The sequence below is a fragment of the Mauremys reevesii genome, linkage group 9 (assembly GCF_016161935.1).
Source record: "Mauremys reevesii isolate NIE-2019 linkage group 9, ASM1616193v1, whole genome shotgun sequence".
Taxonomy (NCBI): Eukaryota; Metazoa; Chordata; order Testudines; family Geoemydidae; genus Mauremys; species Mauremys reevesii.
In genome coordinates, this window is record NC_052631.1 from 9,139,787 (window position 1) to 9,164,391 (window position 24,605).

General features: G+C 39.3%; 1 protein-coding gene across 6 annotated transcripts in view; it reads right to left on the reverse strand.

Moving 5' to 3' along the window:
- The window catches only part of ATP11B (ATPase phospholipid transporting 11B (putative)), a 92,872-nt gene that overhangs the window by 33,382 nt on the left and 34,885 nt on the right, over nucleotides 1-24,605 (reverse strand). For 4 of the 6 annotated variants that reach the window (XM_039488190.1, XM_039488189.1, XM_039488191.1 and 1 more), the window contains exons 9-22: nucleotides 23,543-23,607; nucleotides 22,938-23,019; nucleotides 21,188-21,338; nucleotides 18,082-18,279; nucleotides 17,654-17,812; nucleotides 17,216-17,391; nucleotides 15,778-15,846; nucleotides 14,657-14,730; nucleotides 14,467-14,570; nucleotides 12,888-13,069; nucleotides 11,710-11,913; nucleotides 11,277-11,430; nucleotides 6,650-6,752; nucleotides 5,828-5,973 (exon numbers count right to left, since the gene is read on the reverse strand). In XM_039488190.1, the coding sequence (XP_039344124.1) occupies nucleotides 5,828-5,973; nucleotides 6,650-6,752; nucleotides 11,277-11,430; nucleotides 11,710-11,913; nucleotides 12,888-13,069; nucleotides 14,467-14,570; nucleotides 14,657-14,730; nucleotides 15,778-15,846; nucleotides 17,216-17,391; nucleotides 17,654-17,812; nucleotides 18,082-18,279; nucleotides 21,188-21,338; nucleotides 22,938-23,019; nucleotides 23,543-23,607 (1,867 nt within the window). The remainder of the gene's footprint in view (nucleotides 1-5,827; nucleotides 5,974-6,649; nucleotides 6,753-11,276; nucleotides 11,431-11,709; nucleotides 11,914-12,887; nucleotides 13,070-14,466; nucleotides 14,571-14,656; nucleotides 14,731-15,777; nucleotides 15,847-17,215; nucleotides 17,392-17,653; nucleotides 17,813-18,081; nucleotides 18,280-21,187; nucleotides 21,339-22,937; nucleotides 23,020-23,542; nucleotides 23,608-24,605) is intronic. The other 2 variants (XM_039488194.1, XM_039488193.1) reach the window with 1 other exon arrangement.

Genomic DNA, 24,605 nt, shown 5'->3' on the forward strand with positions numbered 1-24,605 from the left:
AACTGATAGCAGCATGTAATGAACCTTGAGACCCACTTAGAGGTTCTCTGGGTGGAAATGGCCTGTCCTTTAATTATCTCTGTTATGGTGATAAATAGCCTGGGAGACTTCTGGAACAGCTTTGTCCTTTGTAGATAAAAGGCTAGGGCCATATGCACATTGAGGGAAGGAAGCTGTCATTACTCTTTTGAGGCATATGGTTTTGGAAAGAAGGTAGTCAGATGTTGAGGTGGAATTGGGAAACCACCTTTGGCAGAAACTTGGGATGCAGTCACAGTGAGCTCTTGTCTTTATGGAACATGGTGAAAGGGGGGCTTGCCATCATGGCTCTCAGTTCACCAACCCTCCTTGCTGAGGTAAGCAACAAGGAAAGCAACCTTCATGGAGAGGAGAGAGGGCAGGAGGCCAGCAGTCTGAAGGGAGTTTTCATTAAAGAGGTAAGAAATAGCTGAGGTCCCACTGGGGAACAATAGGCTGAAGGAGTGGATAGTTATGCAAAAGGCCCTTCCAGGATTGGGCAGTCAAGGGGTCCACTCCAGGGTGGAAAGCATTAATGGTGGCAGCATGCACTCTGACAGAGCTGAGAACACATCCCGAGGTTTTCAGGTGGAGGAAATAGTTTAAGAGCATGGGGATGTGCACAGCTTCGGGGGCCTAGGAGGTGAAGTGTGTCCATTTGGCCTGATAGGATCACCTCATGGAGTCCTTTTGGCTATTCGAGAGGATGTCTTGCACTGTCAATGACCATTCTCGTGCTAACAGAGGTGTCCATCCAAAACCCATACTGTCAGGAGTAGCGTCCATGGATCTGGATACCCGAGTCTGATGTTGTGTTGAGTCAGCAGTTCTGGAAATGTCTGTAGCGGAAGTGGAGGTTATTTAGACATGCAGAAAAGAGGGAACCAGAATTAGTGAGGCCAGAACAGAGTGATCAGAATGGCCGTCACTCTCTCCTGCCAAAGTTTGTGGAGGATGCGGGGTAGGAGTCTGTGTATGGGTGAAAGTGTAGTTCGCCCGGTCTGACCAACTGATGATCAGAGCATCGCCCAGTGAGTGAGCACCAAGTCCTCCTCAGAGCAATATTGGGTGCACTTAGTGTTGGTGTGTGATGCAGAGAGGTTTCTGATTTGTGCATCGCAGCGACTAAAGATACAGGACATAATAATAATGGACAACTCCCATTCATGTTCAGTTGCAAAGTTCCTCCTGAGAGAATCTGCAGTCATATTCTGGGGGCCAGACAGGTAGGCTGCTGACATGTGCAATGCACCATTCCCAGAGGTTAACTAGCTCCATACAAAGCACTGGGGACCTCATGCCCCCTTGTTTATTTATGTAGTGTACTGTGGTGGTGTTGTCTGACATGACGAGGACACAGCAATAGCAGATAGCTGGTAAGAACACATGGTGTGCTTTGCATATTGCCCCAAGTTTGAGTACGTTTATGTGCATCCTGGCTTCCTGCGTGGTCCAGCTCCATCAAATGATGTCCAAGACCTACTTGTCTGTTGTTATAGCTCTCCAAGCTAGTAGAAAGAGTTTGAGATGATCCTGGAAAGGGGTGGAGAGCAAGAGCTCAGTGTACGGAGTGGTTGATGGCTTTCTAGGTGAACTAAGAAATACTGCTTTCGCAATGACTTAGTGTGTTGTGCAGAGGTCAGTGCTGCCAGAACACTTGATAGGTTCTGTGTACCTTAGGGTGCTTCTGAAAAGGATCGTAGGCTCATTGGTGGTAGAAGTGTGGAGTTCTATAGCACCGGGCTGGTGGTAGGTGATAACTTTTTCTCTTTGGTGCCAGTGGATATATGCCCCAGGATCATAAGGTGGTTCTTTAAGCGAGTGTAAGAAATCATCAGTTTTCTGTTTGAAGGGGTGCAATTCACTTAAGGGAAGGTCCTCGTTTGTGTTCTGTACCTCTCTAGGGAAACCTGAGGAGTGTTACCAAGATTACCTCCTCACGACAATTCCATTTGCCAATACAAGAGAAGATGTGTCCGCTGAATCAACTGCAGCCTGAAGTATGGAACTGGTGACCAACTTGCCTTCCGGTAAAATTGCTTGGAATCGAGTACGATCCTGCTGAGGTAATTTATCTTCAAATTTCTCCATCCAGCCAGAGTGTATACTTGGCCATCAGTGCCAAGTAGTTAGAGATCCAGAATTGCAGTCCAGTCAAGGAGAAGACCTTCTGACCCACGAGGTCCAATCCCTTACGCTCCCAGTCTGCCAGGGTGGAGCATGTGTGTTGTTGTTCAGTCTGCTCCGATGCAGTTTGTATTACCACCGAGTTAGGTGGAGGGTGTAAAAATAAAAATTCTGACCCGGGGGGGGGGGGGGGGGGGGAAGTGGGTTGAATGTAGTACCTTTTCTTGGCCCTCTTTGGGGTCGATGCAAATGTGGCTGGGGTATGCCACATGATGTGTGCTGGTTGAAGAAACCCATCAGTGATGGGTAAGACCACCTTTGCCTGTACTGATGTGTGCAGAATGTCCAGTAACTGGTGGTAAGTGCCCTGAACTTCTTCCAGTGGGATATCAAGGGTATTGGTTATTCTCCATAGGAGTTCTTGAAACTGACGATAGTCATCTGGCAGGGAGGAAGATGTCGATGACACAGCTGTGTCTGGAGACGACGAAAGGAATCTCCCTGGATCCCCCAGTACTGTCAGAGCCGGGCTGATCGGTGCCTTGTCTAACCCCATTTCCGAATGACTACCAGATGAAAGATGGGGCAGTGAAACAAGAGAGTTCTCCCGAGGCAGACAAGACTGTTCTAAAGGTGAATATTGGGGCCAGGAACTCCAATATGGCCAACCCGGTTGATCCTGTTGTTGTACTTGTGCCCAAGGAGCCGGATAGCAGCTTCTTGGGTAAGACAAAGGGTGAAACTGCCACGGAGCTGTCAGAACCCTCTGGTAGTCGTTTTTCTGGAATGGAAGTGGCACACTGTGTCGAAAGTCCAGATCCCTCAGATTCAGAGGAGTCAGAGTCTTGCATGAATGGCAGTACTGGCAGAACAAGAGGTGTTAGAAAGGTACAGCCAGCAGACGGCAGATGTAGTGCAGGAGATGGAGCCCTCTGCAGAGGTGAGTGCACTGGAATATGCAGAAACTTCGCTCCTTCCAAAGCAAAGAGTTTGTGAGGGCTGGGAGCACTTCTGAGTCTCTCCGGAGTCAATGGTATGTCTGATGTACTGATGGGACTGGAACTAGTAAAGGCATCTGTCTCAGGACCAACAATTCACGGGATGCTGGAGGGGCATGTGGATTCGGTGCCGGGACCAGTGGATCTGGCAAGTGGTGTGGCCTCATCTCTCTTGGAATGTGTAGCTCCCTCCATGCCTGGAACTTGTGGACCATGCAGCGTCCTTCTTGGATTTAAAGGAAGACTTACTACCATGCTTCTGCGCATACTTCTGTGGCTGATGGCTACGCCCTGACTTGGGGCCTGTAGCACTGGTACTGGCAGAGCCAGACAGAGGCTCTGTGGTAGGGGGAGTGCTCTTGGATTGCTCAGGCTCACGTACAATGGGCCAGGATCCGACTTCAGCCCCATGGCAACCTCCATGAGGTGTTTCTTGAGGTAGAGAGCTTGGCCCTCCCGTGTAAAGGCAGGGAAGGAGAGGCAGATCCTGCACCTGAAGGTGATGTGGGCTTCCCCCAAACAGTATAAACAGCGTTGGTGTTTGTTGCTGATGGAAAATGAGCCAGGGCAGGAAGCACAGGCTTTTAATTTTGTCATTTTCGGCATAATCCAGAACCCAGACCTAGGAGCTGGGGTGTGGGAAGAAATTATTTGGTGGGAAAAAACGCAGAAGCCGTGTCCCAAGGAATTATCAAATTACAATAACAAACAATAAAATCCTATAAAAAAAAAGTAAGTATTTTGGTAAAATTTTTCAAAAGTGAATGACTAAAAACAAGAGATCAGGAGACACTCCAACCCTGACCATGCGGCAGTGAGAAGGAACTGGAGACACGGTCGGTCTGCCCCGCCCTTTACTGCCTCGGGATAAACCACGAGGCAATACAAGGGCACATGCACATATCCCTCATTGGAATACAAAAGGGACAATCACTTGTAGAAGAATAAACATTTTTTTTTTTAAATAGGGGGAAAAAAGTGACTGTCCACATATTTATTCAAATGACACCATCACAGGACCTAATCACATTAGCCACACCATCAGGGGCTCGTTCACCTGAACATCTACCAACGTTATATAGGCCACCATGTGCCAGCAATGCCCCTCTGCCACGTACGTTGGCCAAATTGGACAGTCTCTACGCAAAAGAATACAAATCTGGACACAAATCTGACATCAGGAATCATAATATTAAAAAACCAGTTGGAGAACATTTCAACCTCTCTGGTCACTCAGTAACAGATTTAAAGGTGGCAAGAACAAATGGATATAAACTGGACACTAGGAAGTTTAGACTTGAAATTAGGCGAAGGTTTCTAACCATTAGAGGAGTGAAGTTCTGGAACAGCCTTCCAAGGGGAGTAGTGGGGGCAAAAGACATATCTGGCTTTAAGACTAAGCTTGATAAATTTATGGAGGGGATGGTATAGCCTAATTTTGGCAATTAATTGATCTTTGATTATCAGCAGGTAAGTATGCCCAGTGGTCTGTGATGGGATATTAGATGGGTTGGGATCTGAGTTACTACAGAGAATTCTTTCCTGGGTGCTGGCTGGTGAGTCTTGCCCACATGCTCAGGGTTTAACTGATCGCCATATTTGGGGTCGGGAAGGAATTTTCCTCCAGGGCAGATTGGCAGAGGCCCTGGAGGTTTTTCGCCTTCCTCTGCAGCATGGGGCACGGGTCACTTGCTGGAGGATTCTCTGCAGCTTGAGGTCTTCAAACCGCAATTTGGGGATTTCAATAACTCAGACATAGGCTAGGGGTTTGTTATAGAAGTGGATGGGTGAAATTCTGTGGCTTGCATTGTGCAGGAGGTCAGACTAGATGATCATAATGGTCCCTTCTGACCTTAAAGTCTATGAGTCTATAATTTTGCAACAGAAAAGCTTCAAAAACAGACTCCAACAAGAAACTGCTGAGCTTGAATTAATATACAAACTAGATACAATTAACTTGGGTTTAAATAGAGACTGGGAGTGGCTGGGTCATTACACATACTGAATCTATTTCCCCATGTTAAGTATCCTCACACCTTGTCAACTGTCTAAAATGGGTCATCTTGATTATCACTACAGAAGTTTTTTTTCTCCTGCTGATAATAGCTCATTTTAATTAATTAGCCTCTTACAGTTGGTATGGCTATTTCCACTTTTTCATGTTCTCTGTATGTATCTCTCTCTTCTTACTATATGTTCCATTCTATGCATCTGATGAAGTGGGCTGTAGTCCACAAAAGCTTATGTTCAAATAAATTTGTTAGACTCTAAGGTGCCACAAATACTCCTGTTCTTTTTGGGAAAAAAAAACAAAACTGACTATAGATGACAAAAACTGACAGAGGAACTGGGCTCAGGGTAGTACCCAAGATGACTTAAAATCCAAGAAAATTTTAAAATGGGTTAAGTTGGTAGAGTAACAATAGCTGCACACTTGCCTAGGTGAACTCTGCTGCAATATTCAAAGATACTTCCAGTGGGCAGTATTCCACATGAATTCTGAAGCAAAATGGGTCTCTCATTTCAGGTTTGCTCTGTTGTATATCAATACCCAGACACTCCCAGGTGGTAGATATTTAATATTTTGGTGATTTAACTGCAAGAATTAAGTCTGAGACACATTTAGGCTAGGAAAAAGAATCCTTAGTTCTACTGAACATCACTGGCACACTGAATAGACTTACCTTATAAAAAAAGTACTGTACAAGGGTTGCTATCCTAATATAGTAAAAGTGACCATGAACAAGAAGCAACTTGGAGAGGAATTTAAACCTTGCTATTGCATAGTCACTGTTTCTTACAGCTTGCCTTCCTTCTTTCCCCATAATTCCTGTAATATTTGGGACATAAAATATAAATGAAATTAGAGTAAATCATGCAGACAAAGTAAATTTATGAAAATATACATTTGAAAGTGACAGGTTATCTTCTATACACTTTCACATTTTAAAGACTCCAGTAGCTATTCATATCAATAGGAGGTAACACTTTTGACAATTAGAGGATCAGCTTCACTCAAGGTCCCTGGACCAGTTAGACCAAAATACTACTGCATTTACGCCTGAATGACAGTTTATAGCAAAAAAATATGTTAAGTGGTAAAACTTTAGTTACCTCTATAAAGAGAATAGCTTCAATTCTGTGTCAAGAGAGACATTCAATAGTGTCTTAAGTAACAGCTGAAGATAATTAAGAGAATACCATTTTATGGGGGGCTAGATTCTGATGTGCAGTATAACGGACACGAGCTATTGATATTTAAGATATTGTCTTCAGAAGGGAATGGTCTTCCATTTTAGATTCCACTGAAATTCTGACATACAACATGCAACTGCGTGTTTAAAAATGATTGGAAGATTGATGTATTGTCATTTTCAGGTGTAAATGTCAAGTTCAGCAGTTTAAAAGTACAAGTACAGACTAATTCTACATACAGTAAAATGCTTTATTAAGAACACAAGCTTAAATATTTATATCAAGTGAAAGTTCTGAAAAAGGTCAGTTACCTATGCCAACATGCGCTTCTTGTATCATGCTTACATCATTAGCCCCATCACCAATGGCTAATGTTATAGGTTTCTCTGGAGATGTTTTTAACAGTCGTACTACCTGAAGAGGTGGGGGAAAAAAGGAAAAGGTTGGTGAGGGGATTTTCAGGTTATAAATCTGCACTAATTCATGAGTAGCTTAAATAAATGCAACCACCAGTGAACCCCAGGGATAAGCATGCTTGGATAAGAGTATCTCCAGCATGTCACATAAATTCATAGCTCTATTGGAAAAGCCTCTTGTTTTTTAACACAACTTTTAGGATATGTCTACATTGCAATCAAATATGTGAATACAGCTTGGGTAGGTATACCTATGTGAGCTTTAATCCAGCAGAAGCACATGTTGCCATGTCTTGCAGCATAGGCTGTACAAGCGGCTTGTAGCCCTGGGTACACACTTGAGTTGCTAGCCTGCACTGTTCATGCTGACACATCGTCACTGGTATTTTAAGCTCTGCTGTCTACACTAAAGCTAACCAAGCCATGCCCACCTGAGCTGCAATCACACCTTCAATTGCAGTGTGGACATACTCTGAAATTACACATGCCTCCAGGCTATTACATATAACCTTCTCCCCACATAACCATCTGCTCTTTTACAACTATTAATCTAACCAAAATACTCAATTTTACTTCTCATGCAAGTAGGGAGTAGGAGCAACCGATAGACAGTACCTTCAAAGGTTACCTACAGAGTTAACTCTCTTAAAAGGTTTCACGGGGACTATGAAAACAGACTCATTCATCCATCAGATTATGCTGTGTATACATAATGCAGGCAAACTAAAAAAGTTTGAATGCTAAACAACTTGAAATATAAGAAAACAACACTTAAGACAGGAAGAAAAAACCTCAACTGTATCCTGAAGTTGAATTGTATGATATAAATCATCCCACACAACATAAGAAAAGCATATTTTCAATATGGGTAGGAAAATAATATAGCACAATTTCCCCATATTAATTCACAGGCTACCGATTCAAAACTACTATATAAAAACAGAGCTACTATAAAATTGGTATTTTCACATAAAAGACATACAAAATAATTAGGATGAACAGACATTCCATAGCCGCTGAACAAAGGGAAAACTGAAAATTGAACCAGGGAATAATCCAAAATTTGAATCCCTTGATAGTACGGTCTCAAGATCATGCAGAGTAGGTTATGGAGAAAACTCTTATCTGGTGGTATGTGCAGATTTAAGGAGAGATTAATTTCTCTGAATTCAGTATCACATAATTTGACAAGACTGGATGAAATTCCCTCAACTCTTAAAGCTTAAGAATACATTTAATCTCTCTGAAAATACAGTATTTACTGAATTCCTTTTCTTGAAGGCTATATAACTGAAGGGAATTATCCACAGAACAATCACCAGATCATAAAAAGGGCCAGGAGTGTTTCTTATATCTGAGAACACCCCAGAGACTTCCTAAACTTCTTACAACAAACAGGAAACAGGAGAATATGGGAATAGCTGAACAGGTGGTAAATGGACATAGACACAATCAACACTGCTCAAAACGAAGACAACAACATATGGCCTGCACTGCATTCCTTTGTATGTGATCTTTTGCATTAGTATCAAGTTGAGTAGTAGGGGTATATATTAACAAACTCATCCAAAAGACTTCCATTAAAGAATATATACGCAAAGGGATTAACAAACTCATCCTTTCCACACAGCTCAGGAGAGAAGTGGCTCCTGAAAAGGTCTCTTTTGCAGATGAAGCACCTCTTGATCTTCAGTTTGCTCCGACTGGACTGCTCCACCATTAAGGACTGCAATAGATAAGGCAGGGGGTGCTAAACTGCTGCTTTGTTTGCACCAATGGAGGCAGAGAGAATCTAGTGTAAGGATAAGGGGTGTGACCAAGCCCTCTGGATAAGTTTGAACCGCCTTTTGTTTGTGCAGGAAGAGAGGTGCAGCCCCAATGTCTTTGATTGCAAGGCTAGAACCTAGAAAGGTACTAGTAATGTAACAGGAGACACAGCAAACCTGGAAGGGAATGCTAAAACTTTTGTGAGATACTCCATAGAATCAACCATGATGAATACAGCTAAGGAAAGTAGACATATGTATAGATGTCTCCCTAGATTACTTAAGTACAGTGCAATAAAGGAATTGCTAATGTCATCAAATATGTATTTTGGCACAGACAATGGAAAGGATGTGCTGTGCCAGAAGAACATACCATTGCCATACAAGAATCTTGCATCCTCTCACATACTAGAAGTGAGACTAGAAGAAAGGATAAGTTCATATAAGAAACATCCCTTAAAAAGGACAGACAGATAACCATCAATTATGATTTGAGAAAGTCAAAGAGTCATCAGGAATTCTAATTAAGAATGACACTAACAAAAATAGTTCCTCCTCTTTTCAAAGCAAAATAGGTTTACAGCCAGTGAGTAGCCCCAGTTTAGTTACTGGGCGGGATAACTGTAGAACAGGTAAAATGGAGAAACACTATTGTATCTCTGGATGCAAGAATTACGTGCATTCCTGAGAACAGCAGCCCTCGAAATCTTTGCTGCACACATTAAACACATTCTGAACAGGAACCTTCTAACCAGTGCTAGGAAAACTCAAACTTGAGAAGCATTCCTCGAAACAGACACATGGCGAAGAAGAAATAATGAATGATTAGTTTTCTGGATTGAGAGAGAGTGCTCTAGCTCAGGGGTTTCTCAAATTTCATTGCACCGCAACCCCCCCTCTGACAACAAAAATTACTACACAACCCCGGGGGGGGATGGATGGGGTGGACACACAGTGAAGCCTGAGCCCATGTGAGTCCCACCACACTGGGCAGGGGGGCCAAAGCCCAGGGGTCCTATAACCTGAACCCCACCATGCAGGCACTGGGGCTCAGTCTTTGGCTTCAGCCCAGAGCCCCAGCAAGTCTAATGCCAGCCTTGGGGACCCCATTAAAATGGGACTAACTCACTTTAGGATCCCGACCCACAGTTTGAGAACTGCTGCTCTAGCTCAAAGGGATAAACCTCACAAACACAATTACAGATGTTCTGAGTCTTCAAGTTGTTGGATGTGGAGCCAGAAACCTTTGCAGAAAATATCTCCCAGAGGAAAATCATATAACTCCCTGATGTATCAATATGCACTCAGGGTAAAAGAAAGGAGAGGAATGGCATGATGAATGAAGGAATACAACCTTAAAGGCCTACAGTAAGCTGCCACAAAACATGTTTATCCTCGTCCTGTACTCATTTCAGAGTAATCTGACTGTAGTTTTGATGGCTAAGGCAAGTCAGTTCCATCAGAAGCTGCTTTAACATAGGCTGTTATAAGATGCGGGAAATAAGGCAGATATACTTGTAGGAGAAGACAGGAACAAGAGGATGTGAAAAATCATTCTTGTTGGCTGCCACCTACCTTCTTTGGTAGCCAAGAATACGTACTTCACAGATGCAAAACCAACTAAACAGGTATTGACCCAAAATTGGAAGATAGCTATGCTTTCAAGATGCAGGCTGGCAACAAAAATTTCAAGTCAAGCAAAATATGTAATATGACTACCATCATCAAGCCAGTGAATTGTCTCAGCCAGTGGGGAATAGTAACAACAAGAAACAAACCACTCCTGAGATTTCAGAAACGTGAATAATAGAAGAACCTCGCTCATTTCAGTGGACATTGGAACAAGCCCATAATTCATTGTTTTGATTTCCATGTATCCTTTAAGAGGTCCAATGTTATACAACAGACAGAAACTAGTTCCATGTTGGAAAGGTATCTGATGCTATTTAGGCAACAGTTTTTTCTTACATTATACACCCATTTTCAGTCCCATTACGTTAAGCAGAATAATACTCTCTCTCAGGAGCAACAGGTCTATCATGATGGTTAGCCATGCTACCAGTTACTCAAAAGCATTCCAGAGAGTATAATTTACAGGCCCAGGTTAAACATGAAATTTCACCCCAGACAGTAATTTTGAAAACATCTGGATTTCTGGGCTGGAGAATGGTAATAAGTTACCAGTACTTCTGCAACCACTTTCTTCTATACAGTCTGAACAGAACCATAGAAGGTTCAAACTTCATTCCTGTGCCTGACAGGAACAAGCCAGAAAAATGCCACTATCCAGTGTTACGGGATATCCAGCAACTTATTAAAACTGTGCTGAGCAAAATTCAGTGAAGAACTAAATATGAGTAGATATGAAATCAGGACAGCTTCAGAGAAAAAAATAGTCTGAAGGCACATTCCCACTAGAGAGCTTATTCTTTCAGAGGTGAGGCCTCTTTCCCCCCAACTCAAGCTTCCAGATGTTTTACACCTTTTAAGAACTGCAGTTGTACTTTCTTCATAAAGCTTCTCCAATTTAATCCAAGAAGATTTCTCCATTGAGGTGAGATGGAAAGGATTTCCTTGAAGGAATCTCAACTGTAATACTGGTCAATAGGACTATTCTTCCGAGAAGACGTTCATAATACTTAACTTTATAATAAGCTTTGGAAGGCAGGATGTCATCATAATCATACAATATATAGTTTACAAATGTAAACATTCTTATATTTGAAAATAACCATTATTATTGCATATTGACTTACCTTTGCTTTTTGCAGGGGTGCCATGCGGCAACACAGCACTGCAGAACAATTTCTACAAACTTCCATGAAGAGTTTTTCATGTTCCCTGAGTGCAAGAGAGAGGCTGGTGCCATCCACAACCAGCCCATGCTGGATTACATGATCATCCTTTATTCTATTCAGAGAAAAAAAAAGTCATTATTACATTGAAAATAACATTGTATTTTAATTTAGTTACACAGTAAGCAAGTACTATATTCACAACAAATAATCACACAAGTTGAGAAGAAGAGTGTCTGTTAGACTTTCAGAAGCAACAGCTTTATTAGTGTCAGAGTAAGTTTATATATTAGGCATGTAAATAAACTAAAATGATTAATTGTCGTAAAACTTGAGAAATAAAAATAATCCAGAGTTAGTATCATCATTCAGATTGCCACATATGGTACTTTACCTCCTGGCTAGCTGCCTCAGCTGCTCTGCACATGTACTGTCTGATTTGTGTTGTACAAGTTCAAGGATGTTCATGGTTCTATGGAAGTGTCCACATGATAAACTCACACTAACAGCTGTTTCATGCTTATCTCCAGTAAGCACCCACACTTTGATACCAGCCAATCTGAGTGCCTCTATAGTTTCTTGGACTTTATCTTGGAGTCTGAAAATAAGAACATCTTCACTAATTGGTAGAACTCGCTACAAAAAAACAGTCCACATTATGATTGGGTTTAATATTTAAATATAACAAAGCGTGTGATAAAAAGGAACACAAAATCATGTTTGAAATAGGCAATTATGATATGGTAGGATATTTAACTTGTAAATTGGCATATTTGGATGCAATAAGGGTATTCCTAAAACTATTCACAAATGTATTCAGCTAATTTTGTTTCCACCCAGTCTAATCAAGACCTCAGCGAAGCACAATCTAAAGTTTACCTTTACTAAAGTGAAATTACTTCAAATTTGCAGCAGTAAGGCGTTTTAAGCTGAGATCTTCTATATATATTTGAAAAATCTTTTATAAGAAAAGTTTTAGTTTCCTATATTCAGTACTTTTTTCTATTTTTTTTTTTTACGTTTAGCAATAATTCCATAAAATACATGAAAAACCCTTTAGTGTTCTATCTGCACCCTGAAATTATAATCTTACACAAATCATAATAATTTTTTCAATCAATCTATTGTTAAAGAGATTATGACTTCAAATTGGGAATCAGCAGAACTTATTTTGAGACTAATTAATTTTTTTTTAAAAAAAAAATACAGCATAAAAGTAGAATGGCCTCAAGAATATCTCCTTTTCAGGTTTTTCCCAGGAGGAATCTGGAAGCCTTACCATACATTTAAGTCAGTCTGATTGTGAATGCACTTTACAAGGTAGATATTTGAAAACCTGTCTGTAAAGCACATAGCACACTATTGGAACTATCAAGTCTCATGCTGCACAACACGTTTAGTACATTTAAGACTTCACTGAGTGTACGTGTGCATTTATTTAAGCGCAGGTAAGTAGCTGTCTATTTTGGTTTGTTGGGACAATTTTACAAAGAAGGGTACAACATCATGGAATTATAAAACAGAAGCCTGTTTTGTTTTTGTAGCGGAATCAGCAGAAGGCCCAAAACATACTTGTCCTCTACTCCTGTAGCCCCAAGTAATTCCAGATCCTTTTCTATGAAGTTGAATACATCTGCCAGTTGTTCTTCTCGTTGATGTAAGGCAGTTCTAGCCTCATGAAGGCGTCTGTCTATTTCCTGATACTCCTCAGCTGTGAATCTTCTATAGGCTACACATAAAGTTCTTAACCCTTTCTGCAACAAAACAAGTAGCACATTTTCAGGCATAATAATATTCATAAAATGATTTAAAAGCATATGAAAGGCACTAAAGAAGGCACTATAAATACAATATTTATATCCTATAAATATACATAATGGAAACCTTAAAAAACTGACCAGTTGCTTTACATAAGGTAGATTACTACTACCAAGCTAAAATTTGGTTAAGTGCAAAAAATGTGCTCAGCACCATAGAAGACAAAAAATAAATCACTAGAAGACACCAAGGAAAGGAAACATATTGGAAAGCCTAGAAGAGGCAGAAGGAATGTATTTGACTTAACAAGCACCAGCAGGCCAAATGTTGACTAGTGACAGAGCACTGCAGATTATACGATTTTCTAATACCTGTCTGTTATTTTGAATTGTGGTAGTATTGTGTGATGGTAACAAAAGTGTTCAGATAAGGAAAATTTGTCAGTGGAAAGAGTAGGCTATAAATTCCTAGTTAGTCACAGTTTTGCAACCAGTGCTATGTGAGAGTTCAGTATCCCTGAGGAGTCTAGAAGGACTCAGACTGTGGTCTAATTTTGAGGATTTGGGAACAAATTCCCTCAACAGGAGATCTCAGTGTGGTTGGAAGCTTTTCTAAGTGTTTCCTGTTGCTTGTAAACATAACCTCTACCTTGCTTGGGTATAGCTTCAGTCAAATCTTCCTCACTCAGACCCTGGGATAGGTGGGGCAAGGATGGCATTGGCATAAGAATGTTAATAATAGAGCTCAGTGTCATCTGCAAATTGCTGGCATTTGAGCTCATGGAATCTTACAATTTCTCCCCATATAAATGCCTCTCTATTCTTGACTAGTCCCCCTAAATTATGTTTTCTTGAACATTTTTCCAAGCTTTAAGATATCTAGGGCCTTAAAGCTGCATAAACATCTTAAATTAATCTAAAGAGTGGTTTAATCTGTTCAAGACTAAGGTTTTTGGTTGATTTAAGTGATTTATCAAGCTTTAAGACCCTAGATATTGTAATCTGAAGGAACAAAAGAGCTGACCAGGGCTCGGTTAAAAGACAGCAGCCAGAAAAGGACTGAATGGGTTTCCAACTGGCTTAAGTAACAGTGAGTTCTTAGGATGCAAGTGCCAAATTTAAATCTGAATGAGTTTTAAACTATAAAAATCATATTTTTTGTTTTATAAATTACACTGAGTTATAAATCAAATCACATTAGAAGACATACTAATTTATTCTGATTTGGTGGTGTCAGCTTCAGATCTTGCAGAGGCAGTGCCACATAAAACAGTACCCCTTCCACATGACAGAGACCCACAGTTTTTTTTGTACACTTCCACTATGTTTTCTGAGCAGTAGCACAAGCAACCAAGACCTATTAGTTGGTTCAGATCTTGAATGTTTTGACTTACCAAAGCAAATTCATCTACGTGAATCCTTGTTTTGTCTATTTCTCCACCTCTACTGTGAGGAAGAATGGATGATTCTGCTCCTTTTGTGAATAAGAGCTTTTCTCCTAAGAAAAAAACAGAGTAAAAATTGAGCATATGCACCATTTAGTAGTTTAAAAATTACAACTTTGTGCAAGATCTGGCTGCTTACCAGAAGGACTCTCTACAATGACACTCATTCGTCTACGATTTGGATCAAACTCCAAAACATGAAGTAATTTATACCTGGGGAGAGGGAGGGGAAAGGAAAGCATCTTTTCTTAGAAACAAATGCCAGTAGGAAACAGTTAAATACAAGTTATAAAAATGTCTCCCAAACCCCTATTCTGCTCTAGACATTCTATAAGAACTATACTATGTACAAATGGGGACGATTTATCCATACTTTCTCAACTGCTATTTTTCAGCAGTGGTGTATTGGTAGCCTCTGTCTGGCAAGAGTTAAGTATGTTCTTTTTCCAGTGGAACTCTTGTTTACTGAATACTAGCTTTGGGTCTGGAAAGCTACTTTTACTATTAGCTGCTAGCTTGCTGCCTTATCTTGTATTAATTTAAGGGGTAACATTTGGAAAAGTGCTAAGTCACTTAGGAACCTAAGGCCCATTTACTTTCAATAAGATTTAGGATCCTAAGTGTCTATGTCACTTTTGAAAATGTTATTTAAGAACTCTGAAAGAAGTTAAGAGGTTTGAAAACTTTGACCTCAGTCATGTTATTACTAAGAGAGATCAGACCAACACAAAAAATTCTATGGTATAATGCAGCGAATGCAAATATCCATATAGTCTCAACTGCTTGCTGAAAAATTTGAGACATGATCAAAATGCACATGTATGACAGTTGCCATCTTGACTGACCCTAGGAACTGAACTGAGGACCTCCAGAGCTGAAAACATGAGATGCTACAACTTGAGCTAAAGAACCAGGTTCTCTGAGAACTGTAACAAGGCTCAGATCCTCTGGGGATTGGGCACAGGGGACAAGTGTAACATATATACCAGTAGATCATATATATACACACCCACACACCTTCCATTGTTACATGCATTTAATTCTCATTAAAAAAAAAAGACGGAATACTACCATTTCAAGGACATCATATGCAAAGGTTTCAGAAAAAGGGAGTTACGGGGAAAGCAAGAAGAATAAAATAGTCTATGCTTTCCAACTAGGAAGGGTAAAGATAATATAAAGTACAACATTATACTAATCCACATTATTTAAATGTTCTATCCTTTGAAAACCACAATAAATGTGATATGAAAGAAATACCTTTCTGGTTTTCCAAGGCTTTTCACTTCCATACCTTCCCCATTAGTTCCAGTAAATACAACACCAACTCTAAATGTGGAAAGAAAAAGAAAAAAAAAAAAAGGTTTACCTGCTATTTTCATCAACATGAGATCTGTGGAAGAGCCATTTTTTAAATAATGCAAAACTATCACATAACCTAAAAAAAGAGATTCTAATTTCCAGAAAATTAAAAATACTCAATACTTCTATACCTCTTTTGTAGTAAAGATAATGCAATATTGTGTGAAACATAGTAACACGAGGGATATGCCCTCCATTTAAGTTTGGAGAGAATTAGTTTTTATAAATGTTTTTAACCACCCACTGTTTAACATCGGGTAGGGATTTCGACATCTTCTACAGATCTACAGTCTATCTTATATTATTTACTTTATTATTCTAAACATACACTTTAAATATTCCATAACAGATTTTAACTTGCTAAGCCTAATTATAACTGCATTTCAGCAATAGCAGCAACTTCCTAAATATTAGCAAAACACAGATATGACAATTAAAACAGTGTGCTTTGTTTAAGCTTGATCAGCTGATTCAAAGTATTCACAGGTCCTCTTAATGTAGCCTAACTTATTTATAAAATAACTGATGAAACTATTAAACAGCAATGCAATTTTAAGGTTGGAGTATTATAAACTAGAGAATTAAAACAAAGACATTTGCAGCCAGAGTATTTAATTGTAATAGTTATTAAAATATTCTGCAATGTCCCAATGGCTCATTATTAATCTAGTCTAAGACTGTGCTGATGGCAAATAATCACAGTCTACGTGTAAAGGATGTGAGCTGCCTAAGGGCATGTCTACATTACACGCTGGATTGACGGGCAGCAATCAATCCAGCGGGGGTCGATTTATCGCATCTAGTCTAGACGCAATAAAATCGACTGTCGAGTGCTCTCCTGTCGACTCCAGTACTCCACCAGGGCAAGAGGTGCAGGCGGAGTCAACAGGAGAGCGTCAGCTGTCGACTTACCACAGTGAAGACACCGTGGTAAGTAGATCTAAGTACATCGACTTCAGCTATGTTATTCATGTAGCTGAAGTTGCGTAACTTAGATCGATTCCCCCCCGCCAATCCCTGTGGTAGACCAGGCCTAAGTCTCTAAGTGCTCCCCTAAGTCTCTTTGTGGCCCAGGAAATCGTGATGTGTACAGACCCCACTGACCGGTCCCTGGGCTGACTACTTTCTATCAATTGATCCAGAAGTAAAACTTCCTCTATATATAAAAAAATGCCTGGATGGGGTGGGGGTGAGAGAGAGTGAGAGAGAGAGAGAACGTGCGCCCCTTTGCAGTAAACTGTAGTAATTGGCCACAGGGCTGTGAAATCTCCCTGTTAACTTTTGAAGCTGCTGTAGGCCATGCTGTGCCTGTCACAATTTTGGCCTTAGAACTCACCTGCTAGCAGCTTCAACTAAAGCCTTCTCATCTGGTGAGGAAGCATAGTACTCCAGCTGAGACACTATTCCATTGGCATGCCAGTGCCCATCACCAATGCCATCAGTTTGATCTGCACTGATATGCACCGTGTGACAGAGACAGACTGCTTTCAAGAAGAGCTCTTCCTCTTTCATCTATAAAAAGAAAGACACAGCAGTTCATAAGCCAAGTTCATCTTTCTAAAACAAGATGAGCTACTCTACAGTACCACAGAATAGGGTATTTAAATCAAATTTCTCAAAAACTGTCCTACATCTACCACTCTTTCTGTAATCACTTTTACTACCTGAAATCCTTCCAGAAGTTCTGCTTCTTCTACATAACACACCAAGAAAGAATATTTAAACTGAAATATTAATCAGCATCTATTCAGGTTGAAGAAAAAAAAAATCTTACAAGACTCTGTCTAATTCCATCTGGGGAATCCTCAGTCAACCCCTCTGGAACTAGTTTGCCATTGATCTCTTGGTATTTGATGCCATTAATAGAGCATTCCCGAAACTGCATTTCATTTTCAGTTAATGTACCAGTTTTATCTGTAAACACATACTCCACCTAGAGTAATATAAAAGAAAACAAATTGGAATCATGTACATTTAACACAAAAAATATTACCATCTACCCATATATCAAACTTATTTTGCTAACATTAAAAAAAACCCAGACTTCAAATATGTATTTCTGCCATCAAGTCAGATATGCAGATCATATTTTCAAACTCATGAGTTGCTCAAAATAGAGTCAATATGAACACACTAATATTTTTTTCTTACTGTTTAACACTGATATTTAAACAAAAAGTAAAAAATGGACATTATTGTTACCTGTCCCAACTCCTCATTGAGATCTGAAGTATTTACTTGTGCTCTCTGGTTTGTTTCTTCATGATAGAGGTCAAGATCCCAGCCAATAAAAAAAGATCCAAGAAATTTCTGCATCTCAACAGTCACATAAAGTGAAATAGGGATGATAAAATTGTAAAGTACCAGAAAAGCAAGAAAATCTGAAATAAATCTCAGAATCTATGAGAGAGAGAGAGAGGGAAAGATTACCAGAGTCATTAAGCAGAACTTAGTCACTTAAGTGTGTTTCAGCATTATGAAAGCTATTAGATTGTCTGTACTGAAGGAGACTGAAGTCCTCTATATACACAGAAGAGGTACAACACAAGTAGCAACAATGCAGGCTTCACCATAGTGCCCTAAGCAATATGTCTTTAAGATTGATGCAGACAGACTGCCTTTAGTGATGAGAGGATATTTCAGTTCTCAAGCCCATCAATCCATGCCTTTTCTGCTGAGACTGTAAAGGAGGGTGCAATATTAAGCGTTCTGATGATTCTGTAATGTGAATTTTTTTTGTTTTTGTTTTGTTTTTTTTTAAAAGGAATTGGATTGAGATGACCAACGCACATCACATACTCCACAAAACAGCCAATCACAGACTGTTTAACAATCCACAAATTCTGAAGGCAAAACAAGTTAAAAGCAACAGATATTCCACATTGTTACCCGTTTATGTATAGTATTCATAATTTACATTTGATATTGAAGATCACGTTAAAGTAGCCATACAAAGTAACAAAAACTAGAAATTTCTATATTAAAGGATGACAACATAGTTCAGTCATACTTTGAAAAAGGTGTGAATCAGGGATGAAATGCAATCTTACAGTTTCTCTGGATATTATCTTGATAATTAGTGTGACAAACTCAGCATTAAACTTATCTGAGGAAATTCCTACCCATGTCTGAAAGCTTAAAGGGGGATATTTGAGACAAGAAGAACTGGAACATACCTTTTAACTCCACTGACATATACTGGAGTAGGAGAACAATGTGCGGGAATAGCATGGAAAAGTAGTAAATATTTTGCTAATAATAAAAAGTATTCTTCCTAACTAGGGAATGCTGGCATAACTATTTAATCAGCACTGTAAGTTTACATGGTGATTTACAAAACATAGAGGCTTCCTGCCCTAAAGATTTTCAAATCTAAGACAGACAAGATAAACAAAGACAAGGTACAGTGTAGTAGCTCAGAAAATGGAGGGTCTGAAGGTATTTTTTGGGAAAAAAGCAGCGGCAGAAGCTAGAAGGAATTCTTAAAAAACTGCATATTTAATGGAGCTATAAGAGGGGCAGGTGGTTGACAAGAGTGGAAGAAAGATAAAGGGAGCAACAAAGTGAAAAAAAGATGATTAAGAGGGAAAAGTAGGAGGAAACGACATTAAAGAAAAGGGCAAGGTTACATATAGCCTTGAAGGTGAGGATGAGGGGATGGAATGGCTTAGTAAATACTTAACCTATTTTTTCTAACACACTGCAATGGTTCCAGAAATTCTTCTCATTTATATAACAACTACTTCAGACAAAATCAAGAAAAAAAATACACCTTTTACTTGACTGACTACTTCAAAAAACTGGAGATTCTTTAAGTCGTTTCAGATACTAAAAAGATGGCCACTGAGCAATTTTGAAACATCTTCAATTCATTAATACTTTGCAAAATTAAAATTTTAAATAAGATTGTTTTAAAGCTAAAAGCATTTGGTAAGTTTAACACTCAACTATAAATGTAATTTACAAAAAAAGTTGCATCCAGGAAGAGATTATGTTTATGTTTTTCCAGTTCAATCATGAAGAACATTCACATCATAAACCCTTGGGAAAGTCATGTGTTATAATAAAGGTACCAATACAACATTGGCGGTAGGTTCTTGAATGAGAGCTCCTCATATCTTCTTCCATTTTATTTTACTTTACAGCAGCAGTGTGAAACCTGGGAGAACTCTCTTCAGTACAATAATTTGGATCCTTTTACATATTTGTATGATGACTAGTCAACACACACCAACTGCCACAGCCTTAGAGTTTAGAGGGGAGATTTCCAATGTTACAAAGGCAAGTTAGGTGCCTAACTCCCAGTGTAAGTCAGAGGGAAATGAGCATTTAACTCCACCATGTACCTCTGAAAATTTCACCCCCTCCCAAACTTTCTTATAAGCTCCTGAACTGCATGGGAAGCAGGAGGCCCCCAAAACAAGTCAGAAATTTAAAATAAAAAAATGACTAAGTAGGGATATCCTCCAGAGATGTAAACTATAAGATCCAACAGAACATCTCTTCAAAGAATACATTCAAACTCTAAAGGAAAGAGAATTCTGTCTGGCAATGTCTTCAAAGCAGTGAAATTACAGGCAAAGGGAAGTTACTTGACTGATACCAGCATGACAGGATTTCCCAAAGTAAAAAATACAATAAAATCACTGTAACAGGCAGTGCACAAAATAGGCAAAATCCCAAAAACTTCTTTGTTTTAAACATAAAAGGATGGGCAAGATACCCTCAAACAATGTGAGATGAACACACAGAACCCTGAAACAGAGCCTTGTGAATATACCCTACTAAAACAAAAACTGGGCCTTGCCAAAAGAAACAAAAAGTCTAGGAAATGACAGTTTGCGCTCCCCCACTTCAGAAACAGGACTAAAACTAAAGCTGGATTCCTCCAAAGGTTAAATTAAAGCCAGAGCCGGCTCCAGGCACCAGCACAGCAAGCTGGTGCTTGGGGCGGCCCATGGAAGGGGGCGGCACATTCGGGTCTTCGGTGGCAATTCGGCGGCGGGTCCCTCAGTCCCTCTCGGAGGGAAGGACTGGCCGCTGAATTGCTGCCGAAGAATGAAGTGGCACAGTAGTGCAGTCGCCTAAGTGCCGCCGATCTCCCCCTACCACACACCCCGCCTTTGACGCGGCAAAAAAGCTGGAATCGGCCCTGATTAAAGAAATACTGATTTCCAACCATATCTATGAAAGACTATGAAGCTGCCATGCCTAAATCCAAGAATGGAAGTATTCTAAGGTTCAGACATACTCTTAGTATCTATGGGTGTATTGACTCGATATGTAGTTTTACATAACCACCTATTACCTTACTGCTGTTTCTTTCATGTTCAGTTTTCTGGTCATACCAAGGTTCATCCCATTTTTCTTCAGCTTGCCAGGCATATTTTAAGATTGTACTCAGGACTGCTTCAAAAAGGAGGATTATTAGATAGATAATCAAAAATGAGTTCATAGACCTAGAAGGAGGACACAAAAATACTATTTCAGTGTATTCTGTTCTGTTTTTTCCCTTAATGTATGAAAGTAATGTTAAAATTTAACTATGACAAAATGTTTTGTTGGCAAATATTTTCAGTGCGTCTGTTTCAAACAGAAAAGTTTCTATGTGACAAATGGAAACAATGGCAAACAGGAATGGAATACTACATTTGACTAAAATGTATACTAAATTACAGTAGATTTCTGCAGTTATTGTAAACTGAAGGTTAGATTAAGGTGCAACACTGTATCAAAATCTGTATTCTGTAACAGCTGCTGTTTGGAGTTTTGGGGATTAATTTTTATTATCCTTGTTCCAAGGACACCCTCTCTTCTGAATACCACTTCAGAATGCGAAGGAACTAAGGAAAACCAATACAGAGACCCAATCCAAGGCCGCTCCCTTTTCACTACCTGAAAATGCAGTTCCATAGCATTGCCTGTCAGTACTTGACTGGACAGTGACTACCTTTCAACCCTGTCAATACTCAAAGCCATCGTTGATGTCAGTGCACGGGAAATGTTAAATGAGGAGATACAGCAAGAAGATACAGCAGCTTCTTGTGCATCCCAGAGATTTGTTTGTGTCTGGCTACATTAGTATAATTAACATTTTGGTTGTAAAAGAATGTCAGCGGGCCAGCCTGGACTTTGAACAACTTGCACAGACAAAAACATTAAATATTTTTAAGAGACAAATTTGGTATAATGAGTTCTATTTGTAGACTTATGTCAAAACAGTACATTTAACAGCCTTTTAGACTGGAAAGACAACAAGCCAAGAATTAAAAATAGAACTTGCAACCTGTATAAGGAGTTAATATCCCTCACAATGTTTCTGGGTAAATTATTTTTTCCAGAAATAATTAAACCAAACATTTTTTTTTCATGGCAAACTGCATTTTCCAGTATCTTCAGATACTCAGTGCTCCATATACACCTGAGGAGACATTCTTTTCAGAATCCGTATCTTCTCTACTAATACCACAGACCATGTAACAGGGACAAGCACCCACATGGAACAAGAAGGGGAGAAAATCAGGATTCAGGAGATAGAAATTAAGACTTCGACTGGGTTCATCCCACTGCAAGGGCAGGATGCAACTTCCTAATAAAGGATGTGTCAAGAGAGTGACAAAGGTTGGGACTACTGTAAAACACGAATTCGGAACCTCTGGTGAAAGGAGCACCTCACATCTCTTCAATAATCTCCTCCTGACTACTCTGGAGTAGCATTCATGGCCTTAGGTAGTTGCTGCCTAAAGACTGCCAAACAGGGCCTTAGAGGAAAATCTGACTTATTTTTATTATTCTAATCCTTCCTTGTAAGAGAGAGCAATCAAACTAGTTTTGCATACTATTGCAAAATGAAGCTGTAAGTAATTAAGTGATGAAATCAGAGAACCAGTATTAACAAATGGAATTTAAATTACAATTACACCAGCCTGCAGAAGACCTAACATTTACAATGTCTATGTACTGACAACTGACAAAAACATAGGCAATTTTTTTTAATTACTGCTGAAACACTGAGTTTAGATTCTACACATAAATAAGACAGTATAACACATACATACTTTTCTACTGCTGATCGTTTCTGAGATTTACTCTTGTAATTTAATGCCATCTTTGTCTCCATACCCGTATACACAGCAACACCTGAAAAAACAGAATCATACTTCAGTTTCTGTTCAGGTACAGCTTAGTGTTTTCTACAAAAATTAGAGGGGTTGCTACTTGTAATGTGCACTCAGACACCATGGTGAGGCTAGACAGACATTTCGGTGGCATTCTGTGATGATAAAGCAGAGTTTTGGAACTAATTTTAGCACTTGCTAATACAGCTCAATGTTAGGTCTTTACTGTTCCCTGATATATAATTAAGAGCATAGAGGTCAGAATATAAATGCCCTAGAGTAGGTCTGGAAACAGACGGCAGTGTCAGAGACACCTAGCTAATGGATTCTTGTTACTCCATTATTAAACCCAAAGACAGAATCTGATACCCCACAGGGCTCTCTGGTCATAGTCTCCTCCCCTTCAGCCATAATCATACCCCATCTACAGGTAATCCCCAGTAGGATTGTTAAAATATCTTCAATATGAAGGTGAAAATTAGGCCACAACTCATCAACATGTTTTAAGAAGACACACTGTTAAAAATGTTTCAATGTCTACAAACCAAAAATTTCTTTTGCGTTTTTTAATCTTGCTCCTCGAAGTAAAAGACTTTCAGGCCCAAGAGGTCTAAAAAGAAATAAATACATCAGCATTTTTTTTTTTTTTTAAAAAGCACAATATTTAAGAATGGCTATTTTTAAAATCTAGGACATCACCATTTTGAATTCTAAGGGTTCCTTTAAATCAATTTGTATTAGCTGAAACTGGTGCTGTGGAAAGCACCACTTTAGTTATCAGGAAGGTTAATTTAAGGTAAGAGTGATATGTATATGTTCCATGCCAATGTTTGCACCATCTTTGGAAACTGTCAAAAAAGTTAGCTTGAAGTCAAGCAAAAAAAGTAAAATTTTCTTATTTTGCCTGAAGTGGTTCCCATAGAAACTGAAATGGAAAAAACACCCTCCAAAGGAGAGCAGACACCAGAATTAAAAACTAAACACTAAGATGTACAGCTTATTAACCTCCTGTACAGCTTAGTGTTGGTTTTTCATTCTTTCATAAGCAGTAACAGCTCATAACTACCATTTACATAAAGTGTCTTATCCTTCACGTTCAGCTGAAAACATAACCCAGATTTAAAAAACTGTTCACAAAAGACAGACTTTTATGCTAGACTAACTATAGCTAAACAAGCAATTGCCATAGTTGCATCTACAACCACAGTAACTGCATGTGCAAATTATGCACTTGAGTTTGTGACATTTGCTTAATTTTTTTCCTTATAAAAGCACTGTTAGAAAGAATTCAACCCAAACTTGAGTAAAAATTCTTATAATGTAAATATTTCTTAGTAGATTTGCAAAGTTTTAATAAAAAAATAAAACAATGCAATATAGTACATTGAAGTAGAGAAGATTTTACATATTCAGGTAAATTATGTTTTCCTAAGAAGCTGTACCCATATTGCTAGACTCAAGTGGTTTTACAATCAATAAAACCAGTTGATCTGTGTATTCTGAGCTAGCTAAAATCAGTGCACTACAGGCTAAACTGGTTTATTTTTGATGGTAAGGAGATATAAGCTCTGTCTACTGGTGGAGTTGTAAGTGTCTCTTCACACATGC